Source organism: Salvia splendens, chromosome 4 (genome assembly GCF_004379255.2).
Source record: "Salvia splendens isolate huo1 chromosome 4, SspV2, whole genome shotgun sequence".
In the NCBI taxonomy this organism is placed as follows: domain Eukaryota; kingdom Viridiplantae; phylum Streptophyta; class Magnoliopsida; order Lamiales; family Lamiaceae; genus Salvia; species Salvia splendens.
The window spans coordinates 12306269-12325941 of record NC_056035.1 but is presented as its reverse complement, the minus strand read 5'-3'; the positions used below and the strand labels follow the sequence as shown (position 1 = coordinate 12325941).

The following is a 19673-nucleotide window of genomic DNA, read 5'->3' as shown; positions in this document are numbered from 1 at the left end:
TATAATTCAAAACTTAAAAAATACTATTAAAAAAGAAGATTTAATAATTTAAAAAACCAAAACAAATAGTTATTTAAGTAATCATAAACATTGCATCAAACTTCCCAAACATATTCAAATCGATTCCCCCCTATCTGTTCTTAAAAATGTTGTCAAACAAAATTCTCGTAAAATTTGAACTATCTTAGAAACTAGTTCAAAAAATAAAATTCACCCCAGTAGAATTCAATCTATACTAAATGCAAAAACAAAGTAAATAGCCAAGGAAAAGCATAAGCTAAAAAATCAGTACCATAGAAATCCACCAACTTCTCAAAAAACAAAACATGAAAACAGTCAGTTAAAGATTGATTGGAATAACTTTTTTCTTACAACCAAATCTTGATCGAGTTCATGTCTTACCAACGTCTAGAACTAGAAGCCTTGAAGAAAACTACGACGCCCAGCTTGCCCCCGCCTCAGCTCAAGCAGCTTATGTACAGAACCAATCAAGTCTAATTCAGAAGATGATTTTCGAACAACAACAATATCTCCTTGCAAATCATGCGTTGGCCGACTGTAAAGGCAGCCTTGGGTGGTTGTGTTCGCCTTCATAAGTGACTATAAGCATCGCAGGATCTTCCAAGCATCGCTCCACATGTTTCCTTGCTGGGCACCCTCTCATGCTACTGCATTTGTAGTAACCCCTGCAGATCAAAACCATTCATCATAACCCAAAAGTTTCAATCAAGGATGAAAATTGATGCAATAACAAGTCGTTGCAGATAACAAACAATTGACTGATTCACTTTGTCATTTGGACAAAGAAAAAGACACTGGTACCACAATACATCTACGAGGCCAAAAAACCAAAACCAAAACCAAAACCACTCATAAACGCCTAAATTATAAAATTAGGGAAGCCAGCAGCAAGCAAGAAACCATTTGGCTCAACTATATGCGAAAACATCAGGAAGTTGGAACATAAATATATCAAGAAAATTCCAAACCACATTGTGACTACAAACTAACAAACATCATCTCAACAATAAGCAGTTTGAATTGCTACTATAAAAAACTACAGCAGGCCAATAATCAAGCAATAACACGAAGTGTGTATCAAGCCATACCGGGGGTGAGGAGAGCCTTTGATTGGTTTCTGGCCATACTTCCTCCACGAGTACTCATCAGGGGGAATATCAGCAATCTTGTTGCTTATAGCAGGCACTTTGATTGACCTTTTCACTCTATGCTTCCTGCATTAACATCACACAAATTAGACTAGATAGCAAATTCAAAGCAATCAACAGGCAAAAAGCTATAACAAACACCTCTTCTTAGAGCAATGGCATCTGCCGCTGCCTCCACATTTAACACTTCCATCCTCTCCCCTCCCGGAACACCTCCTCTTCTGATGAAACGACGCCTGATCAGCAGATCGCGCTGCACCAATCAAACGGAAGGCGCTACCATCCATATTTGCCACGCTTCCATCCATACTCAGCGAGGAGATGAAAGACCTAGTGGAGGACATTGTAGGGGTGCACGAGGAGCTATCGAAGTTAAGGCTAATGCCGCTATTGCTACGCCTATACATAAGCTCAGCCTGCTGCTGCTGCTTCAACTGCTGAAACCTCTGCTGCTGCTGCAAGAAATGGTAATTGGGCAGTGGTGTTTGCTGCGAGAGGCGGACATTCTTGCCATGAGAGCTCAATTCCAAAGAAGGGTTTCCCAATGTGAGAGAATTCTTGGCTACAGATACAGATTCTTGGCGTGAATTGGGATTGATCTGAAGCATATGAAGGGGTTTAGGGTGCTGCTGATCATCATTTTGGGAAACGGGGGTTTCAAGGAATATGTTTGGAGGGAAATGGGGTGGGATTTTTTTGCTCTTTCTGACTCTAGCATGACCGCAGCTTGAGTTGAGGAGAGAGACTACTCTCTTGAAACTCTGCACAGCCTCCCCTGTTTGTTGCACTAAATTTCTACTCAAATTTTGATCTTGAGCATGGTTTAAGATGCTAATCACTCTATGGCAGCTCTCTACAGCTGCAGTATTTGCCTTTTCAACCTCATCCATCACCACACCCCCACTAAAACAAGTGACAGATTAAGATAAAAAAATCATTCAAAACCCTAATTCCCAAAACCAGAAGGGGCAGCTTCAAGCAAAACATGACAAAAAAAAACAGAAGATGCTACAATTATACTACAAAACACACTGATTCCACTTCAACAAAGGTAGAAACTGAAAATAAAAATGCCGAAAACAAGTGATTTAAGAGGAGATGGAAAAAAGAGCTTCATTTTTGCAAGCAACCAAAACACCGAGATGGAATCAATCAAAACGTCAGCAGAAAAATCAAGCTGGTGAAGGAAGATTAAAAACCCAGAAAATAAATAAAAGAAAAAGGTGTGGAACAAACGGACCTTGAGTTGGCAAAAAATGGTGTTGGTTAAACCCCAGATTCTTTGATTTTTCCGTTGTGTTGTGTAAGGGATTGAAAGGTGTGAAAGAGTAGACTTTTAGCTTCGCTTTGGCAGAGAATTGACACGACCCAGAAAATGAAAATACAAAAAGATGCAATCTTAGCAATATTTATAGTCTTAGAGTTGCAAATTATTGCCAGTGAGAGAGCAATAAATGCGTAATTCTAGAGTGAGAGAGAGAGCAAATGGCATTTAATAGTATATAAATCCATGAGAGAGAAAGCTGGGAAGTGAAACTGCCGTCTCTGTCGCAGATTTCAAAGTGGGGCCAATATTTGGAATTAGTTTTATTTTTTTAATTTACTTATTTTAAAATACATTAATAATTACATATATATAAATCACTATTTATTTTGGGGGTTTGTATAACTGCGACGCTTTCGCTACTTCCGATGCAAGACTTATGTCTTGTCCTTCTGCTTTTGAGAGCATCTATTCCTATTTTTAATTCTTTTTCTATTCTTAGTTGACAGTTTTATTTTTCTTATCCTCGAGTTAAATACCTGACTTCAGAAATTTTACTACTACTACTATTACTTGTAATCTTGTATGGTCTTTTAGTTCCGTTCAAAAAAAATTCACAAATTTCTGAAGATATTTCATTTAAAATAGCATATTTAAAAATATAAAAATAGCATTATTTTTTTTAAAAAAAATACCACTTAATGCATTAGAAAAATTACCCCCGTCCCTCTATAGCCGAGTCATATTCCTTTTTAGATTGTCCCACTGTAGTTGAATCATTTTTTTTTTGCAAAAAGTACTTTACTCTCTCTTACTTTACCCCCTCTTCATCTCTTTACCTTTTTTCTTTCTACTTTAATCTCCTTTTACTTAACTCATTTAAAATAATTTTTCTTAAATCCCGTGCCGAAAAGAAATGCATCTATTACAGAGGGACGGAGGGAGTACATAAAATTTCATTGTGAAATAGAAGTATTCAATTTTGAATGGGACGGAGTAGTTTGTTAACTTTCGTCCATTAATACAAGGTCTAATTTGACTTGCTACGGATTTTAAGATATATAGTGAAAATGATTAGTAAAAGGTGAGTCCTAATTTATAAATTAATTTTATAAATGTGAGTAGTAAAATATACTACTCCCTCCGTTCCATAGTAGTGGAGTCATTTTGCCATTTTTGTACATTCCATAGTAGTAGAGTCATTTCCCTTTTTAGTAAAAGTTAACACATTTCTTCTCACTTACTTTACTCTCTCTTACTTTATTCTCTCTTCATCTCTCTACTTTCTTAATCTCCGTGCCGAAAAAAAATGCCCCCACTACTATGGAATGGAGGGAGTACTTCATAGTGGAATATATGGTCTATTACTAAAAGTAGTTGAAAAAAGTGGAAGATACATTTATTAGTTGACGGAAGAAAATTACGTACAAAATAGACCGTTATTGGTGGACAGAGAGTATTTTAAAAATGAACTGCAAATTATTTGGTGAATGTATAATACAGTACATATTTATGATACTTCATGAAAATAAATTGCACCAACGGTCTTTTGATTAAAGTTTAAATTCAGTTAAGGTACATTGCATTTTTTGAGACTTTTTTTTCCTTTTAATTATTTCAGCCTTAAATTTGAATATGTCTCTATCTTTTCTTATTTCTCTCTTATCCTCTCATTTGTTAACCATGTTTTTCAAAATAAAAAAAATCTTAGACTTTGTTTAAGAATAGTACTCCTATCTAAAATTTTAACATATTTTATATATTTCAAATTTTATATATTTAGATGATATAAATATATATAGAATTCAAATTTGATAAAATAAAATCAAAATTTAGTAATGAAATATTATGTTTTTAATTTATTTGAGACTAAAATATATACGCTTTAGGTATCAATTAAACAGAAACACTATTCAAAATTCAAATGGAGTACATAAAAAGATAGGTTGATTTTTAGCATAAAATCAGATTATTAATTTTTAAAAAAAAGAGGTGATAAGAGTGAAATAAGTATGGCATCTTGCATCAACTGCTCCGGGCTGTATTCATAGTTTCATACCTACCTACGAAGTGCAGAAAATATCATTAGCATCTGCTGTCGTCTATTTATAGCTACGTGAATATATTAAATTCTTCTATTAATGCTCCAGGTGTTTATAAGGGTGTCTTCATTTATTTATAATACTCCATATTTTTGCAGAAATTATTAGAACTAAATTAAAGAGTAGTATTATGCAATAAAAAAATATTTAAAATTATTTTTTCACTGGGAATCAATATGGGCCGTAACTATTCGTGTGGAGAAGGAAATTGGAGAGAGGGATAAAATGAAAAAACAATGAAATGAGAGAGAGGGAGAGAATAAATATTGATAGTTAAGTTGGGAATGTAGAAATAATTATGAGTAGTTGCAATTTTAGAGAGAAGGAAATGGGAGAAAACTGAATAAACCAGGAAGGTGGGAGAAAACTGAATAAACCAGGAAGGTCATCCACAACGCTGGCTCTTATTCGTCTCTTAATCGTCTCATTTCTTCACTATTCATGGATCTCACGGTACTTTTCATCTCATCTCTTAACTAAGAGACAGCACCTGCAACCCTCCATCTTTTAACCATCTCATCCCTTAACTATTCATTCAATTTCATTTTTTATTTTTATTTCCAACAAATTCAATTAATAAAAACATAATTCATTAAATAAAATAAAATTACAACTTAAAATTTACAAAAAATAAAAAATCACATTAATAAAATCCTAAAAAAATGGATCCATGAATGGATTAAATTTGGGAGAAAAATGTAGAGTGTTTGAGTGAGAATAGAGAGTTTTTTTTTGTGGATTAATTTGCGGGAATGATTTGATATTTATAGAAGTGATTGAGGGCTTAAAAAATATATAAAAAATAAAAAATTTGTAAAAAACGGCTATAAACAGCTAGTATAATCTTGGAATATTTTTTTTTTTAATTTTTTTTAAAAAAATACATTTTCAACGGGAATAAACGACGCCTACTCGCGGGCCGGCGAGTGGGCGTCACGGACGAACCACAGCTCGCCACGTCGCCAACGCGCGTGGCGAGCTGTCTCGCGGACTGTCTCTCCGCGACGAGACACGCCACGGGATGGGGACGAGCTGGGGACGAGACGGTTCCCGCAACGCCGTCTCGTCTCTCCGAGACGAGAAAGGGACCGCTACGAGACGCGTTGCGAATGCCCTTATGAAACTGAAATACACGGACCTATAAATCCAATTCAGAATAACTGCAAGGATGCCTATGATTAATTAATTATTTATTTAATACTATTATTAAGTTAAATGAAATAAATTTATCAACGAATGCCAATGGAACGTGAATAAGGTACTACCAAAAACGCTTGTATTTGAATACTCTCTCCGACTATAAAAATAATTTCATATTTATATTTTAATATGTGCATCAAAATTAGTTTCATCTTTTAAATAAAAAGTTGCTTCCTTACTCTAAATATCAATATGTATTTCATTTTTTGTTTTATACTTTATCTATTTATCTTTTTCTTTCTTGTACTTCACCAATTTAGTAGTATTAAATTTGTTTTATACTTTATCCATTTATCTTTTTCTTTCTTGTACTATACCAATTTAGTAGTATTAAAACTCATATTATTTACTAATAGAATTTTTTAGTAGACGAATGGAATATAAAATTATCTATAACAAATTTATTAAGTAGTAGTATATAACTTGTATTCAGATCATATATAAATACCTTATATTATGACACAAATTTCCGCCGAAAGGAAATTGGTTGTGATGAAATATTTTGGATGAATTTATTTATCTTACTCTGTGTTTGAATAAATGTTTTTATTTATAAAATCTTGACCAATTCTATAAAAATGAATAATACGTAGTATTTAATTGAATTATGAATTCCGCTCAAATTCTAATTAATTCTATAAAAATTGAAAATAAAATGAGTATTAAATTATTACGTATAAAGTTTCAATTTTTTCAATTGTCATTTAATCATACAAAATGTCTTTCGTGAACCCTGGAAATGATGTTTATTGAATCTAATATATTTGTTTCTTCTTTTACAAAATGCATACTGTATTTGGCGAGAAAGAAGATTATCTTTGTAAAAATTTCATTCTAAGTGCTTTATATGATAGTGTGTACAATGTATACTCCGTTGTAACCACATTAAAAGAAATGTGGAAAAACCTAGAAAAGAAGTATAGTATCGACAATGCAGGTACTGAGAATTTTGTAGTAGCTAAATTTTTGGACTACAAAATGGTCGACTCTCGACCCGTCATGGAACAAGTTCAAGAGTTCCAAATGCTCATCCACACACTTGTGGCTGAAGGGATGACCTTGCCCGACAATTTCACAAGGTGCACGATCATTGAGAAGCTTCCTCCTAGTTGGAAGGACTTCAAGAGCTACCTCAAACACAAGCGAAAGAGGATGACTCTCGAAGACTTGATCGTGAAACTGCGCATTGAAGCTGATGTGCGCAAAAGCGATCAAAAGGCTAAGGGCTTTAGCCTACTTGAAGCAAAAGCCAACCTGTTGGAGCGGGGTGGTCCCTCCAACAAACGCCCTCACCCAAGTCAAAAGGACAAAGGGAAAGGAAAACAGCCTGCAAAGAAGTTTGAAGGCGATTGCTACAAATGTGACAAACCTGGCCACTTTGCCAAGGACTGCCGCAGTAATAAAAAGAAGCCGGCTGCCCACGTCGTTGAGAAGGAGTTCAAGGACTGGGATGAAAGTGACATCATTGTTGTGGTCACCGAATAAGTGAACCTTGTAGATAACAAGGGTGACTGGTACATTGACACTGGCGCTACTGCTCATGTCTGCTCCGACAAAATCAAGTTTGCCTCCTACACTGCTGTTGAAGGGAGGAAGATCAACATGTGGAAATTAAGTATCGTCCGAAGTCCTCGGCATTGGCAACATGATTCTCATAATGACGTCCGGGGTCTCAGTCACTTTGAAGAATGTGCTGCACGTCCCGGACATCCGCAAGAACCTAGTGTCAGGATCAATACTAGTTAAAAAGGGTTTAAACTTGTATTTGAGTGTAACAGGTTTGCATTGTACAAGTTCAGAAAGTCACTCAGAAAAGGTTATGTAACCGATGGACTTTTCAAGTTTAGTGTGGCTACACGCCTTGTCCCAAATCCATTGGCTAATAATAATAAAGCATCTACTTCCTCTTTTACTTAACTGAGTGTTCAAATTTATGGGACGAAAAATGAGATGCGAATGGATTGATCAAGTTATATGGAAGATAACCGATCGGATGGATCAGTTAGCAAATGTCGTTGCCACTTGATCAAGGCGTTCTCGCTCTCGCTCGCCACCAACGTAATTTATAACTCCCAAACTCGCACTACTTTAACAGTAAAGCGGCAAGAACGGGGTCGATCCCACAGAGAAACCGGTGTATCGAGTGTGTGAGTAGTGAACAGGGTTCGGCTGCTGCCACGCTTTAGTTTGGGAGTTTCTAAGCTACTGGATTTACGCTAGGAAAAATGTAAGCTATCTACTTGATCAAGCTACTTATCATGCTGACACAATTAATGGATCAAGTAAGCGACAGACGAATTAAGATCTTAACTACCTAAGCATGCTACGAAAAAAAACACAAACACTTTGTCATTCAATATAATAAAGATTCAGACAATTAATCGAAGACTTAAAAGCCAAACTAAACTGGAATAGTGAACAAGATGACGAAAACAAACAACTTCGACTTTTATAGCTCAGAACAGTGCGGTGAAGATGCGGAATACAAAAAGGTCGATTCTTTAACTACGGAATTAAACTAAGCTATCAACTTCGGAAAATAAGAAAGCGAGTAAGGCCGAGGGGCTCTCGGCTGGAAACTTGGGACGACGGCGAACAAATATTGAGTATTCTGTCGCGCTCCCTTCGGTCGCTCTCTCTCTCTAACTATTTCTTTAACTACGCTACCTTCGGAACTGGAGAGCTAAACTAAGGGAAAACTAAACTAAAAGTAGAAGGAAGAAGCTAAAAAGGAAGATCCTGATTATGGTGGCACATCGTCTATTTATAAGCTCGCGCCATGACCCCCAGCTGTATAACGATCTTGGAAGAGGATATTCGCTCACGCTGTGATCGAGCGTCTCATCGATTGATACGTGCCTTCCTTCTAGAATGACGCCGCTCCTCAATAACAGAATGATGACTCTGCCCCGTCCTTGCTTCTTGCGTTTCAGTACGTGTCTCATCCTAGAATGTCGTCCTTGATAACAGAATGATGATCACCATCCAGCTCATTAGCCTCACGTGTCCTTCTTTTAGAAACCAGTGGTCCCCGCCTTACTACTTGATCACCCCCTTTGTCATTTCACCCGATTTTTGGACTTTTTCGTCTTTTGTACCAACTTGATCAGCTTGGCCTTGTTGCCTTGGTCAAGTGGCATTCCTGCACAATTAACACTTGCTTTGTGCGATAAACTGATCAAGTAGCATATATTTTAACCCTAAACCGATGCATGAAATAGGCCTTATCAAGAATCAACTTGGTTGTAAAATCAAAACGATTCGAAGTGATAGAGGAGGCGAATATGTAGCCCCGTTTGAGAAGTTATGCAATGCAAGTGGTATAATTCATCAAACAACTGCTCCATACTCACTACAATCTAATGGTGTTGCAGAACGCAAAAATCGAACTCTAAAAGAGATGATTAATGCGCTGCTACTTAGTTCAGGATTGCCCCATAACATGTGGGGGGAGGCTATCTTGACAGCCAACTATATCCTAAACAAAATCCCACTCAAAGGAAATGACATCACTCCTTATGAGTTGTGGAAAGGAAGGAAACCATCCTACAAATACCTCAAAATGTGGGGGTGTTTGGCGAAGGTGATGGTTCCCCGCCCAAAGAAGTTACAATTAGCCCTAAAATAGTTGATTGTATCTTCATTAGATATGCACTTAACAGTAATGCATATCGATTTGTTGTTCACAAGTCTGAAATACCGACTATAACTGTAGGAACAACAATCGAGTCAAGGAATATCGTATTTCTTAAAAATACATTTCCTTGCAAAGACAAAGAAGAAGTCACAACCAATTCTGAGACAAGAATTGAAGATGAAGCCACTAATTCTAAATCAGTGGATGAAGAACTTGAATCACGCAAGCGTGCAAGGTCCGATCCAAATGATACAGTACTAAGACGTGGTAGTAGGGTCAGAACACCAAAAATATTTGGTCCCGACTACATTGCTGTTATGTTTGATGAAGAACCAACATCAATAAAAGTAGCATGTGATGGCCCAGATGGGCTACATTGGAGAGAAGTTGTTCAAAGCGAAATTGATTCAATTTTGCTAAACCACACTTGGGTGTTGGTTGATCTACCTGAAGGTGCGAAACCTTTAGGATGCAAATGAGTCCTTAAAAGGAAATTTAAGGTCGATGGAACAGTTGATAAGTATAAAACCCGACTTGTAGTAAAGGGTTTTAAACAAAAGGAATGACACGACTTCTTCGATACTTATTCACCTGTAATGAGCTATGAGAGAACTCATGGGATTAATTAAAAGTTAATTACCCCACATTGAAAGTAACAAGCTTATTAAACAAGTATTTAACAAGTGGAGGACTAAGATGGGCTGTAGAGCCCACACGCGCGCGCCGCCGCCCGCCACGCTGCGAGCCGCGTGCCGCGAGCCTCAAGCCCGAGCCTGAGCCCGTGCCTGTGTCCTTGTCCTTGGACTTGGACTTGGACTTGGATCTTGGCAATTGGTCTTTGGGTGGTCTTTGGACTGTTCTTTGGGCCTGGTCGTGGGGCTCGGTGCTTGGGTTTGACCCAAGGTTGGTTAGTGTAGTTCTTTTTAGAGCACCAACGTTTCCACGTCAGCGAGCCAAGCGGGATGACACCTCATCAATATGACTCGGTAAAGCCTACATGGCTGACACGTGATGAAGTCCACGTCGTGAACGAACCTAGACGCGCAGCGTGTCTCGATACGTCCGTCCAAGGTCAGCCTCTCCAGCTCTCGTAACGGTTTGTAACTCCTTGTAACGGTCGGCGGTTACAGCCATCATGGCTGGTTGACCCGTGCAGTGTACTGAGCCTATAAATAGGCTAGCCATTCCATGTATCTGTACACCAATTCACAAGCATACACAGCATAAGCTCTCTCCCTCTTTGCATTGTCTTTTTTGTCGAAGCTCTGCCCTCTCCTCCATCCAGTTCGCCAGAGCTCTACTGATAGCGGTGCTGCTTCACTAGAGACGTAGCCGTTTTATCTTTGGGGATGAAACGTCAGTCCGAGAGCACTACCAGGGCGTATCTCGTCTTGTGGAAAGAGGACTCCTCGACTCGGCTAACTACTGTTCACGGTTTAATTGTTTCGAATTTCATTGTAATTCAGTTTCAGTTTTCCATTATGTATTCCTTCTTTTGGGTTGTATTAAGCCCGGTTTATATCTTGTAATCTAGAAACCAACAAGAGGAATATTGAAATTGCGTGATTTGGTATTCTGTTCAGATTTCATGGAATTGACTAGAATTTGACCGAATTTCTATTTAATGATACTTTATTTTTGTTTTCATTTTTTTACTTTATCCATAGTGTTCTTCTTTTCTCCTTCACACTTTACCAAATGCAGACATCTATCAATGAAACTATTTTTTCATGTACGAATGCTATTCATTTCTCCCAATTCAAAATAACAAAATTTTTTTCCGAACGTTGCACTCAAATGGATACATTTCCTGAAATGGAATTACTACTCATATTTTATCTAATTTCTACTTTACTATATGTAAACTTGCAAAAAAGCATTACCTATATATGGAAAATGTCATGGTTTTGATATAGGCATAACTAATTCTTAGTGCCGAATCATTGAACCAAAACATAGTTCTTATTAGATAACACATAGTTCATTTTAAGATTATTTTAGTTCAGTCTTTTCGCAGTGAAGTAAAACGATCTAATATTTAATAATGAAGTTCACATAAATAAAGTAAAATAATCTAAGAATGATTCATTTGCTTGATTTATTTTATCCACTAGATTAGAAAAATGGATAGCTAAATGGATAGCTGATATTTAGCCTCTAATTCAGTTTTTAAAATTAGTTATGCAATGCTTTTTTGAAAGTTTTCAGGAATAAAGTTTTTTTTTTTCATCCGAGGAATAAAGTTTATTCAGCTAGAGTTAACGCAAGGAGTATTTTGGTGGCCAAAACATAAAATGTATTCACCTTGACATCTTATATAGTAGTAGTAACATATTTCTATATTGTTAAATTTTCATTTCAGAGTTTTTCCTCAACACTTAGGATCTGCTTGCTCATCGTTGTCACTGTCCACCGTCCCTTCCCTTCCCTTCTTGTTTCATCCACTGCACATCGTCACTTGCGCCTCAATCACCCTCCCATTTCATGTGTGGATATTGAGATTGATTTTATAATAAAATATGAGTATAATGAGTTAGGTGAATAATGAGTCTCCTTACCTAAAATAAAAAAAAAGGTAAATGAGACTTTAAATCACGGACATACGAAAAATAGCAAATTGAGACATTATTTCACAAACTGATGGAGTAATAATTTTTTGAATCATCTAATATTTTTTGAGAACATTGATAAGGCTTTTCATGCATTGGTTAGGAGGATAAACTCATGCATTTACGGGGTCTAACGCATTTTTTAAGCCAGGTGTGTGGAAGATATCGCCAGGCCAAGGAAGAAAGGAAGACAATTGCCTGACGAAGGAAATTTGGATATAAAGTGAGCATTATGAAGGAAAAATAGCCAGACGGAGGAGATCGCTAAGCTGAAGGGTAGAAAAGAGATTTCAAGTGAAGGCTTCTAGAATATCACCTCCGCATCTATATAAGAGAGAGCATGCAATTTACAAGGGAGGAAAATTTTTTCTTTTGGCTCTCAGCTCATTCGCACACACTTCTACACACTTGGGTTTCAGAATTTGAGAGGGGTTCGGGTTTCACTTTCGGTTTGATGTTGCGTACCACCGTCCTCACGTAGGGCGAAGAAACAATTTACTGTTTTCATTTCAGTTTCTGCTGTGAATTTCATCGACGGTGTCTTCGTTGTTCGAAGCTCGGCTTTTGCTGACTGTTGAAGTACTATTGATCCTTCTATGCAATTTCTATTTTCCGTTATGATGATGTTGATTTCGAGTATGGATGATGTTTATTTTTGAGTTTGTAGTTGTTTACTTGAATGGATGTTTTCCGCACTTGATCTGTTGAATTGGAGTAGAATCGTGGTTGGTTTGTCGTTGATCGGAGCAGATTTGTTGAATCGGTGTTTATGGAGTTGTTTTTGGTTGTAGTTGAGTCCGGATTGCTTGGATCCGGAGTGGATTGAGCGTCCGACGTGTGGATCTGAAGCATAGTTGTTTGATTGTGCATGAATTTGATGACTCGTTTATGTGTTTTTGTTTCCATTCGTCTAGTATATGTAGATCTTTTCTGTTTCCGGTTAATCGCCAGTTTCCGACGTCCGAATTATTATATTCTGTTTGAATCTAGTTATTTGCTATGTTTTCTCCATGTTCGTGTTTGAATCAGGTAACGAGATGCAGGTTGTTGTTAGTTAAATTCATAGTTGTTATCTGCAGCTTTTGATCCGTACTTTACCGTTTCTGGGAAATGGTCCCCACTGCATGTTTACTTTCTGTTTAGCCAAATTAGGTAGCAGTTTACTAGATCAAGGAAGTTTGTTCGAAGTATTGAAGTTAAGAATGTGTTCGATGTTTTCATGTTGTTCTCTGTTTCCTAGGTCTAGTGTTAGATTTTATTCCTAAGTCTAGTAATAGCTCTCCTCAACCCAAAATTTGCATTGCAGCAGCCAATCACTTTTCCAGAATCACCTAAATGCCTTCATACGCATCCATCTTCGTGGGATCGATCCCTACTTCCCTGTACTAATTTATAGTATAGCGGGTTGAGGGTTTTGAACGCGGAATTTGTGTGTCCGACGACCGAGACTTCCAGGATCCTCCGAGTTCCTAGACCTTGTGATCTAGCGGATTCTCTGGATTTGAGAAGCTTGACCTAGCACAAAAGTACACACAGTTCTTACGCACACACAGACAGTTCAAACATCTTAAACTATTTACACTAATTCAATTCCATTTTAATGTAAGTATTAATTTTACTTCAAACATTTATATTAAACTCAAACTTTAAAGTTTATTCTCTATTCATTTGTTCTTTTTTACTTATAAATTTGAAAAAAATATAAAAAAATGATTTGAATTTGTTTTAATGTAAATAAAAAAGTGAATGTATTTACGTAAAAAAACCTAAAACGATATGGATTTTGGAGTATCTATTGAAGCTATTTTCGAGTATCATTGGAGATGGTGTGGTATGTACTTCAGCCGTCCCATAAGAGTATGCGCTCTTTATTTTTTAGTTCATCTTATAAGACTTTGTTATAATCTCTACTTTATTCAATTTAACCATTTTTTTTAAAATTCTGTGTCACTTAAGAATGTGAATATCTTGATTGAGACGGAGAGAATAATCATATAGACTAGAACATATGAGTAACTTTAATCAAAACGAAGACTAACTTTGTGTTATTAAAATCTGCTATTCTACTTGAATTTACTTGAATGAAATCCCAAGAATTACATATCCAAAATTAGCATGTACAGACTGTCCAATAAAAACCCAACACGTAAACAAAGCGTAGTTTATTATCGTACGCCTTGTTTAGTTTGATTATCGTGGCTTATCCGGGATATGGGCCCACAATTAGGGACATCGTTGACTCTCCTACCTACTATCGTGCAGCTAAAATTACAACATTTTTTTATATTTATAGAGCATATATATTTCCAATTAATTACGATTAAAAAAAATTAAAATATTTAATATTTTTGTAATTGTACTTGATTGAGTACACTAAATGAAAATACATCTGAATTATTATGCTTTTACTCTATAATTAACAAAAAATAATTTTTTTGTTTTATATTCTCATAGCATTGCATGGACTTTTTTCTTAACTGTGATCCTCCTATGTTCACGATTGACGAATTAAATTAGTAAAAATTTAAATAAAATCTAGTATACTATCCTTTAGTGAATTGGTTAATTTTGAACTATTGCTAAAAGCAAATGGGTAGTAATAAACATCGAATAGGCAGTGATAAACGTACATAATTATATATATATATATATATATATATATAGGGTTTTGATCTATGCAAAACTAGATTTAAATACAGAAACGCAGAACAATATCATAATTAGGGCACTTTTAGGTCATAATTAGGTAATTTTTAGGTCATGCTAACAAAGCATGACCTAAAACGATCTTAGCATGACATTAAACACAAATATTATAATATGACCTAAAATTGCTTAATTATGACCTTCCGTGTTTTTGGTTAATTATTGACCATTAGATCATCTAATCCCAGGGCCAAGATTTGGTCTGCATTTCTGGATTTAAACACATACTTATTTTGATCATCTCCCTATATATAGGGTATATATATATATATATATATATATATATATATATATATATATATAGGTATTTGATCAAAACAAAAATGTACTTAAAACAAGAATTACAGACCAAATAATGTCCGTTGGATTATTAAATCTAATCTTAAGATGAGAGTAATTAACGGCCTGATTTATTGTTGAGATATTAATATTTTAATCATTTTTAATCGATGAAGGCTAAATAAGTAAATTTCATTTATAGGTAGTTATACTAAATCCTAATTTCATGCATCGTATTCTCTCCTCTAACTGCTCTCTTGTTGATTTTAATAGCCCTTAATTTATTATGCTTCAATACTCCGTTTAAACTGAATGTAGTTATGCATATTCTGTTCAGTTGAAGATTAGCAAAAATTCTTCGTCGATGTAATCATTTTGGCGTCGTCTTATTCATTGTCAACATTTTTGTCTCAAGTCCAAAAACTAGATGCTTGCCATTTCCTTTTAAATTGTTATCTTCCATTCAATTATTCAATTTGAGGTGCTTGTATCGCTGTGGAATATATACGGTGAGTTTTTGCAATCTACTTCAGTTGTGTAACTCATTTTTATTGTATGGTTGCAATTTTTATGTTGACGTATGAATTTATTTTTATGAAATTTCATTGATATTGTGTAATCTTTTAAGAATAAGTTTTGATATATTTTGTTACGATATAGACAGCCGGGAATGGATTATGAAACACCATCTACTTCGCATGTAGAAAATCAGTTACACGTAGATGACATTGTGGAGAATACAGGTTATCCTTTAAAACATCCTTTGAAGACTTATACTTTTAATCCTTCATTTTATTCTTGCTTATGTATCAATATTAGTAACGATGTAAACTTGGCGTGTGACTATGACATTTTAGTGCAGGCTGTTAGTATATAATTTGTATCAGCTGTTTATGATTTGCTTATAGGTGTGTTTAGTATGACCCATATATGTATATGATAGTTGTAGCACTTCTATGAAGCGATTTCAATCTATTATGACATATAATAATAGGAATTACCCTTTTGAATCTATACATTTAATTTATTATTTTCTTTATAGTAGTATCAATTATGAACCGTTTTTATTTTATTATTACCTATAAGCATACTAGTTCCAGTTAAGGATTATTGTAATTTTCTTATTGAATTTTTGGTATTTTCTCATTTTGAATTATTTCAGATTTAAATATTCCAGAATGCCCAATAGAATTTAAACCATTTGTTGGTCGTAGCTTCCCTACTTTGGACAACGCAATTGAGTTCTACGAGAACTATGGGCGACGCGTTGGATTTGATTCAAGGAAAAACGGTTCAAAGAAGGTTGATGATATCACCTTATGGTTTTACATGGTGTGTAACAGAGAGGGTGAACAGAAGTTTAATGATCAACAACCCAAACGACGACGAAAATCTAAAAAATGTGGATGTAATGCTTCTGTTGCTTTCAAATTTGATTCAGATCGTGGTTACGTAATTAAACATTTTAACGAAGAACACAACCATCCCATGGTTGAGGTACAACACCACAAGTTTATGAGGCTAAATCGTCGACTTGAACCAGTGCATCAAAAATTTATTTCAGATTGTGCTGGAGCTAATATCGGGCCATCTCTAACTTTCAAGCTGCTTACTGAGTTGATGGGCGGTTATGAGTCTGTTGGTTGTACTGTGTTGGACATTCGTAACTATACACGAGATATCAGAAGATACGCTGAAGGATGTGACGCCCAAATGATCATAGATGAGTTGAAGAATAAGAAGCAAAATTGTGATGCCTTCATGTACGAGTATGAAGTTGATTCTCAGAGTCGTTTGAATCATTTGTTTTGGTGCGATACTATAGCCAAGTTGAATTTCTTGCAATTTGGTGACATTGTTTCTTTCGATACTACGTACTCAACTAACAGGTAAATTTATGTAGGTATATTTTATGCTTTTTTTTGGTTTGTTATGACATGTTATGTTGATATACCAGTATGTTCGATTAAATCGTTTAATATCCCATTTTTTTTGCTCGAAGGTACTCCATGATATTTGCTCCGTTTACTGGTAAGGATAACCATGGTCGTGCAGTGTCATTTGGAGCTGGTTTGCTTTGTAGTGAGAGTGCGGATTCGTTCTCTTGGCTTTTTAATCAGTTTGTGAAATGCATGGGCAATCATCCGAAGTTGATAATTACTGATCAAGACTTGGGCATGAAAGTAGCTGTTGAAAAAGTTCTGGTGAATACTCGACACAGATGGTGTATGTGGCACATCATGGCAAAGGTAGCTGAAAAGGTTCCTAAGTCACTTCTTGGTAATAATGATTTCAAAAAGGATTTGAATTCATGCGTTTGGTCTGAGTTGATTGAACCTACTGAGTTTGAAGACAAGTGGAAGAATGTGATGGTGACTTATGATCTTGTTGACTCTGAATGGTTTGTCTCTATGTTTGAATCAAGAAGGTATTGGGTTCCAGCCTACTTTAGGGACTTTCCTAATAGTTCGTTGATAAAGACGACATCTGTTTCGGAGTCGCAGAATAGTTTTTTCAAGAGGTACACTCAGTCTAGGGCGAACCTGGTTGTTTTTTTAATGAATTTCAATAATGCAGTTGATGCCCAAAGAAACTATTCTGCAAAGCTGGATTATATGGATTTTAATACAACTGCAAAGTTGAAGACAGAATGGTCGATTGAGAAGCACGCATCCACAATATTTACTGATGGGGCGTTCATGGAAATTCAAGAACAGATTATGGAGGCTTATAACCATTGTAGTCTGGTTTCTATTTCCAATGACTCAAGTACAGAGATTTATAAGGTTTTAGATCATTTTTCAAACACCTGGACGGTCACATTATCTGCGCAGGATTCGATTTGTGTATGTGGTTGTAAGATGTTTTTGAGGACTGCTCTTGTATGCTGCCACATCTTCTTGGTGTTGAAGAACAAAAAATATCGATTGATTCCGGAGTATCTGATTGGTGGTCGATGGTTGAAATCTTCTTTGCTTAAGGCTGTTCATGGCGTCCAAAACTCAGATGTTGCCACCCATGTTTATGTTGATGAAAAGAAGAAGGCTCAAGCAATTTTATTGGGAGAGATGTTGGGTCTGTACCAAGCGGTGTCTGTTGATATTGACCAAATTCATGAGCTGACATTGATAGTGCGTGAAGCTCGACAACAAATTTTTGCCGATGGGGTTGTGACGTCTACAGCACAGAAGAAGAAAATAATGGAGGAATTTTATGGGGCTGAGGCACCTCAGGAAGTGGAGGTTCAACCACCTGAAGTTGTCAGCACCAAGGGATCCGGTAGTAGACTCCCTTCTAGAGTTGAGAAGGCTTTGAAGCTTAAGAACAAGCCTATGCGTCAATGCAAGAAATGTCAGGAGTGGGGTCACCATGATTCTAGGAATTGCGACAAATTTAAAGAGAAAGAAATGATGCGCTCCAGAAGAAATGCTGATGTTTGATACAAGTTTTTTAGTTTTTAAATGTGATGTTTGTTTAATTCATTTAGTTTGAACATTTCGTTTGCAAAGTTAAGATTATAGGAATGAAAGGGGTTTAATTTTTAAATTTTTGTGGCTTTCTTTTTTGGCCATAGGTATACGGTTTGGATAAATTTTGTAATTATTATGCTTAATGTTACATTATTATGATCATGACCTATTTTTTGTTTGTTATGACACATTAGAATACATTCATCTTTTGAGTTATAAAATATAATCATGTGTTACGATTTCAATGTAGTTATAGTTTCACCCTTTTTTAACATACTCTTGTTATGACACATAACATCACCTAATATGACCAAAATGGTTGTCTATTATTCTACATAATTTTTGTGGATTGCTTGACATCTTTTCCACTTAAAAAAATGCATGGTTGTTGTACTGCATTTGTTACACACCAAATTATTTTTGTGTTGATCGTACTGTTGTTTAGGTAAGTCGTTTGGGTCACAACAGTGTTAGATTTTGATTTATGGTGTTATTATTATTATGACACATTGTTTACTCCAATTGTTATGACCTTTTTATGCACTCTATTATGCCTTAATATATGGTTTACTGTTTACAGCCTTAAACGTTTCGAAAAAACAACCATTAATGAGAAGACCGTATGATGGAATTACTCTTAAGACACATTATATTACCATGACCTATTTTTTGTTTGTTATGACCCATTAGAAGATATTCATCTTTTTAGTTATAAAACATAATCATGTGTTATACATTGAATGTAGTTATAGGTTCACACTATTTTAACATACTCTTGTTATGACATATAACATTAATTAGTATGACCCAATTGGACGTCTATTATTCTACATAATTTTTGTGGATTACTTGAAATCTATTTCACTTAACAAAATGTATGGTTGTTGTACTGCATTTGTTACAAACCTGATTATTTTTACGCGGATCGTTCTGTTGTTTTGGTACTTCGTTTGGGTCATAATAGTGTTAGATATTGATTTATGGGGTTATTATTATTATGACACATTGTATACTACAAAAGTTATGACCTACTTATGCATTCTTTTATGTCTCAATATATGGTTTACTGTTTACAACACCACTTTCGAAAAAATACTTTTAATAAGAAAACCGCAAGAAGGAATTACTCTAAAAAAATTCATAACTTATAGGAGAACCAGACTGACGTTGTGTTTGATATCCGTGAGATGTGTAAAACACAATTCCAAAAAAAGGGTAACAGTGTCATCAAAGAAAC

General features: G+C 35.6%; 2 protein-coding genes across 3 annotated transcripts; one reads left to right on the top strand and one right to left on the bottom strand.

The window, feature by feature from the left end:
• Positions 1–273: 273 nt before the first annotated feature.
• On the bottom strand, positions 274–2645 carry LOC121798621 (probable WRKY transcription factor 21). Of its 2 annotated transcripts, XM_042197703.1 has the most exons (4): positions 2410–2645; positions 1311–2072; positions 1110–1235; positions 274–686 (listed from the first exon to the last, which is right to left on the bottom strand). In XM_042197703.1, exons 2-4 carry the CDS (start codon positions 2057–2059, stop codon positions 542–544), a joined length of 1020 nt encoding a protein of 339 aa, XP_042053637.1. In that variant the 5' UTR covers positions 2060–2072; positions 2410–2645; the 3' UTR covers positions 274–541. The 2 variants fall into 2 exon arrangements, with proteins under 2 accessions (XP_042053637.1, XP_042053636.1); XM_042197702.1 differs by having other exon boundaries at positions 1311–2645.
• Positions 2646–6887: 4242 nt separating this feature from the next.
• LOC121800667 (protein FAR1-RELATED SEQUENCE 5-like) lies at positions 6888–18406 on the top strand. Its single transcript, XM_042200187.1, has 5 exons — positions 6888–7131; positions 7234–7339; positions 15627–15709; positions 16129–16855; positions 16969–18406. The coding sequence occupies exons 1-5, from the start codon at positions 6888–6890 to the stop codon at positions 18404–18406; spliced, it is 2598 nt and encodes an 865-aa protein (XP_042056121.1).
• Positions 18407–19673: the final 1267 nt, after the last annotated feature.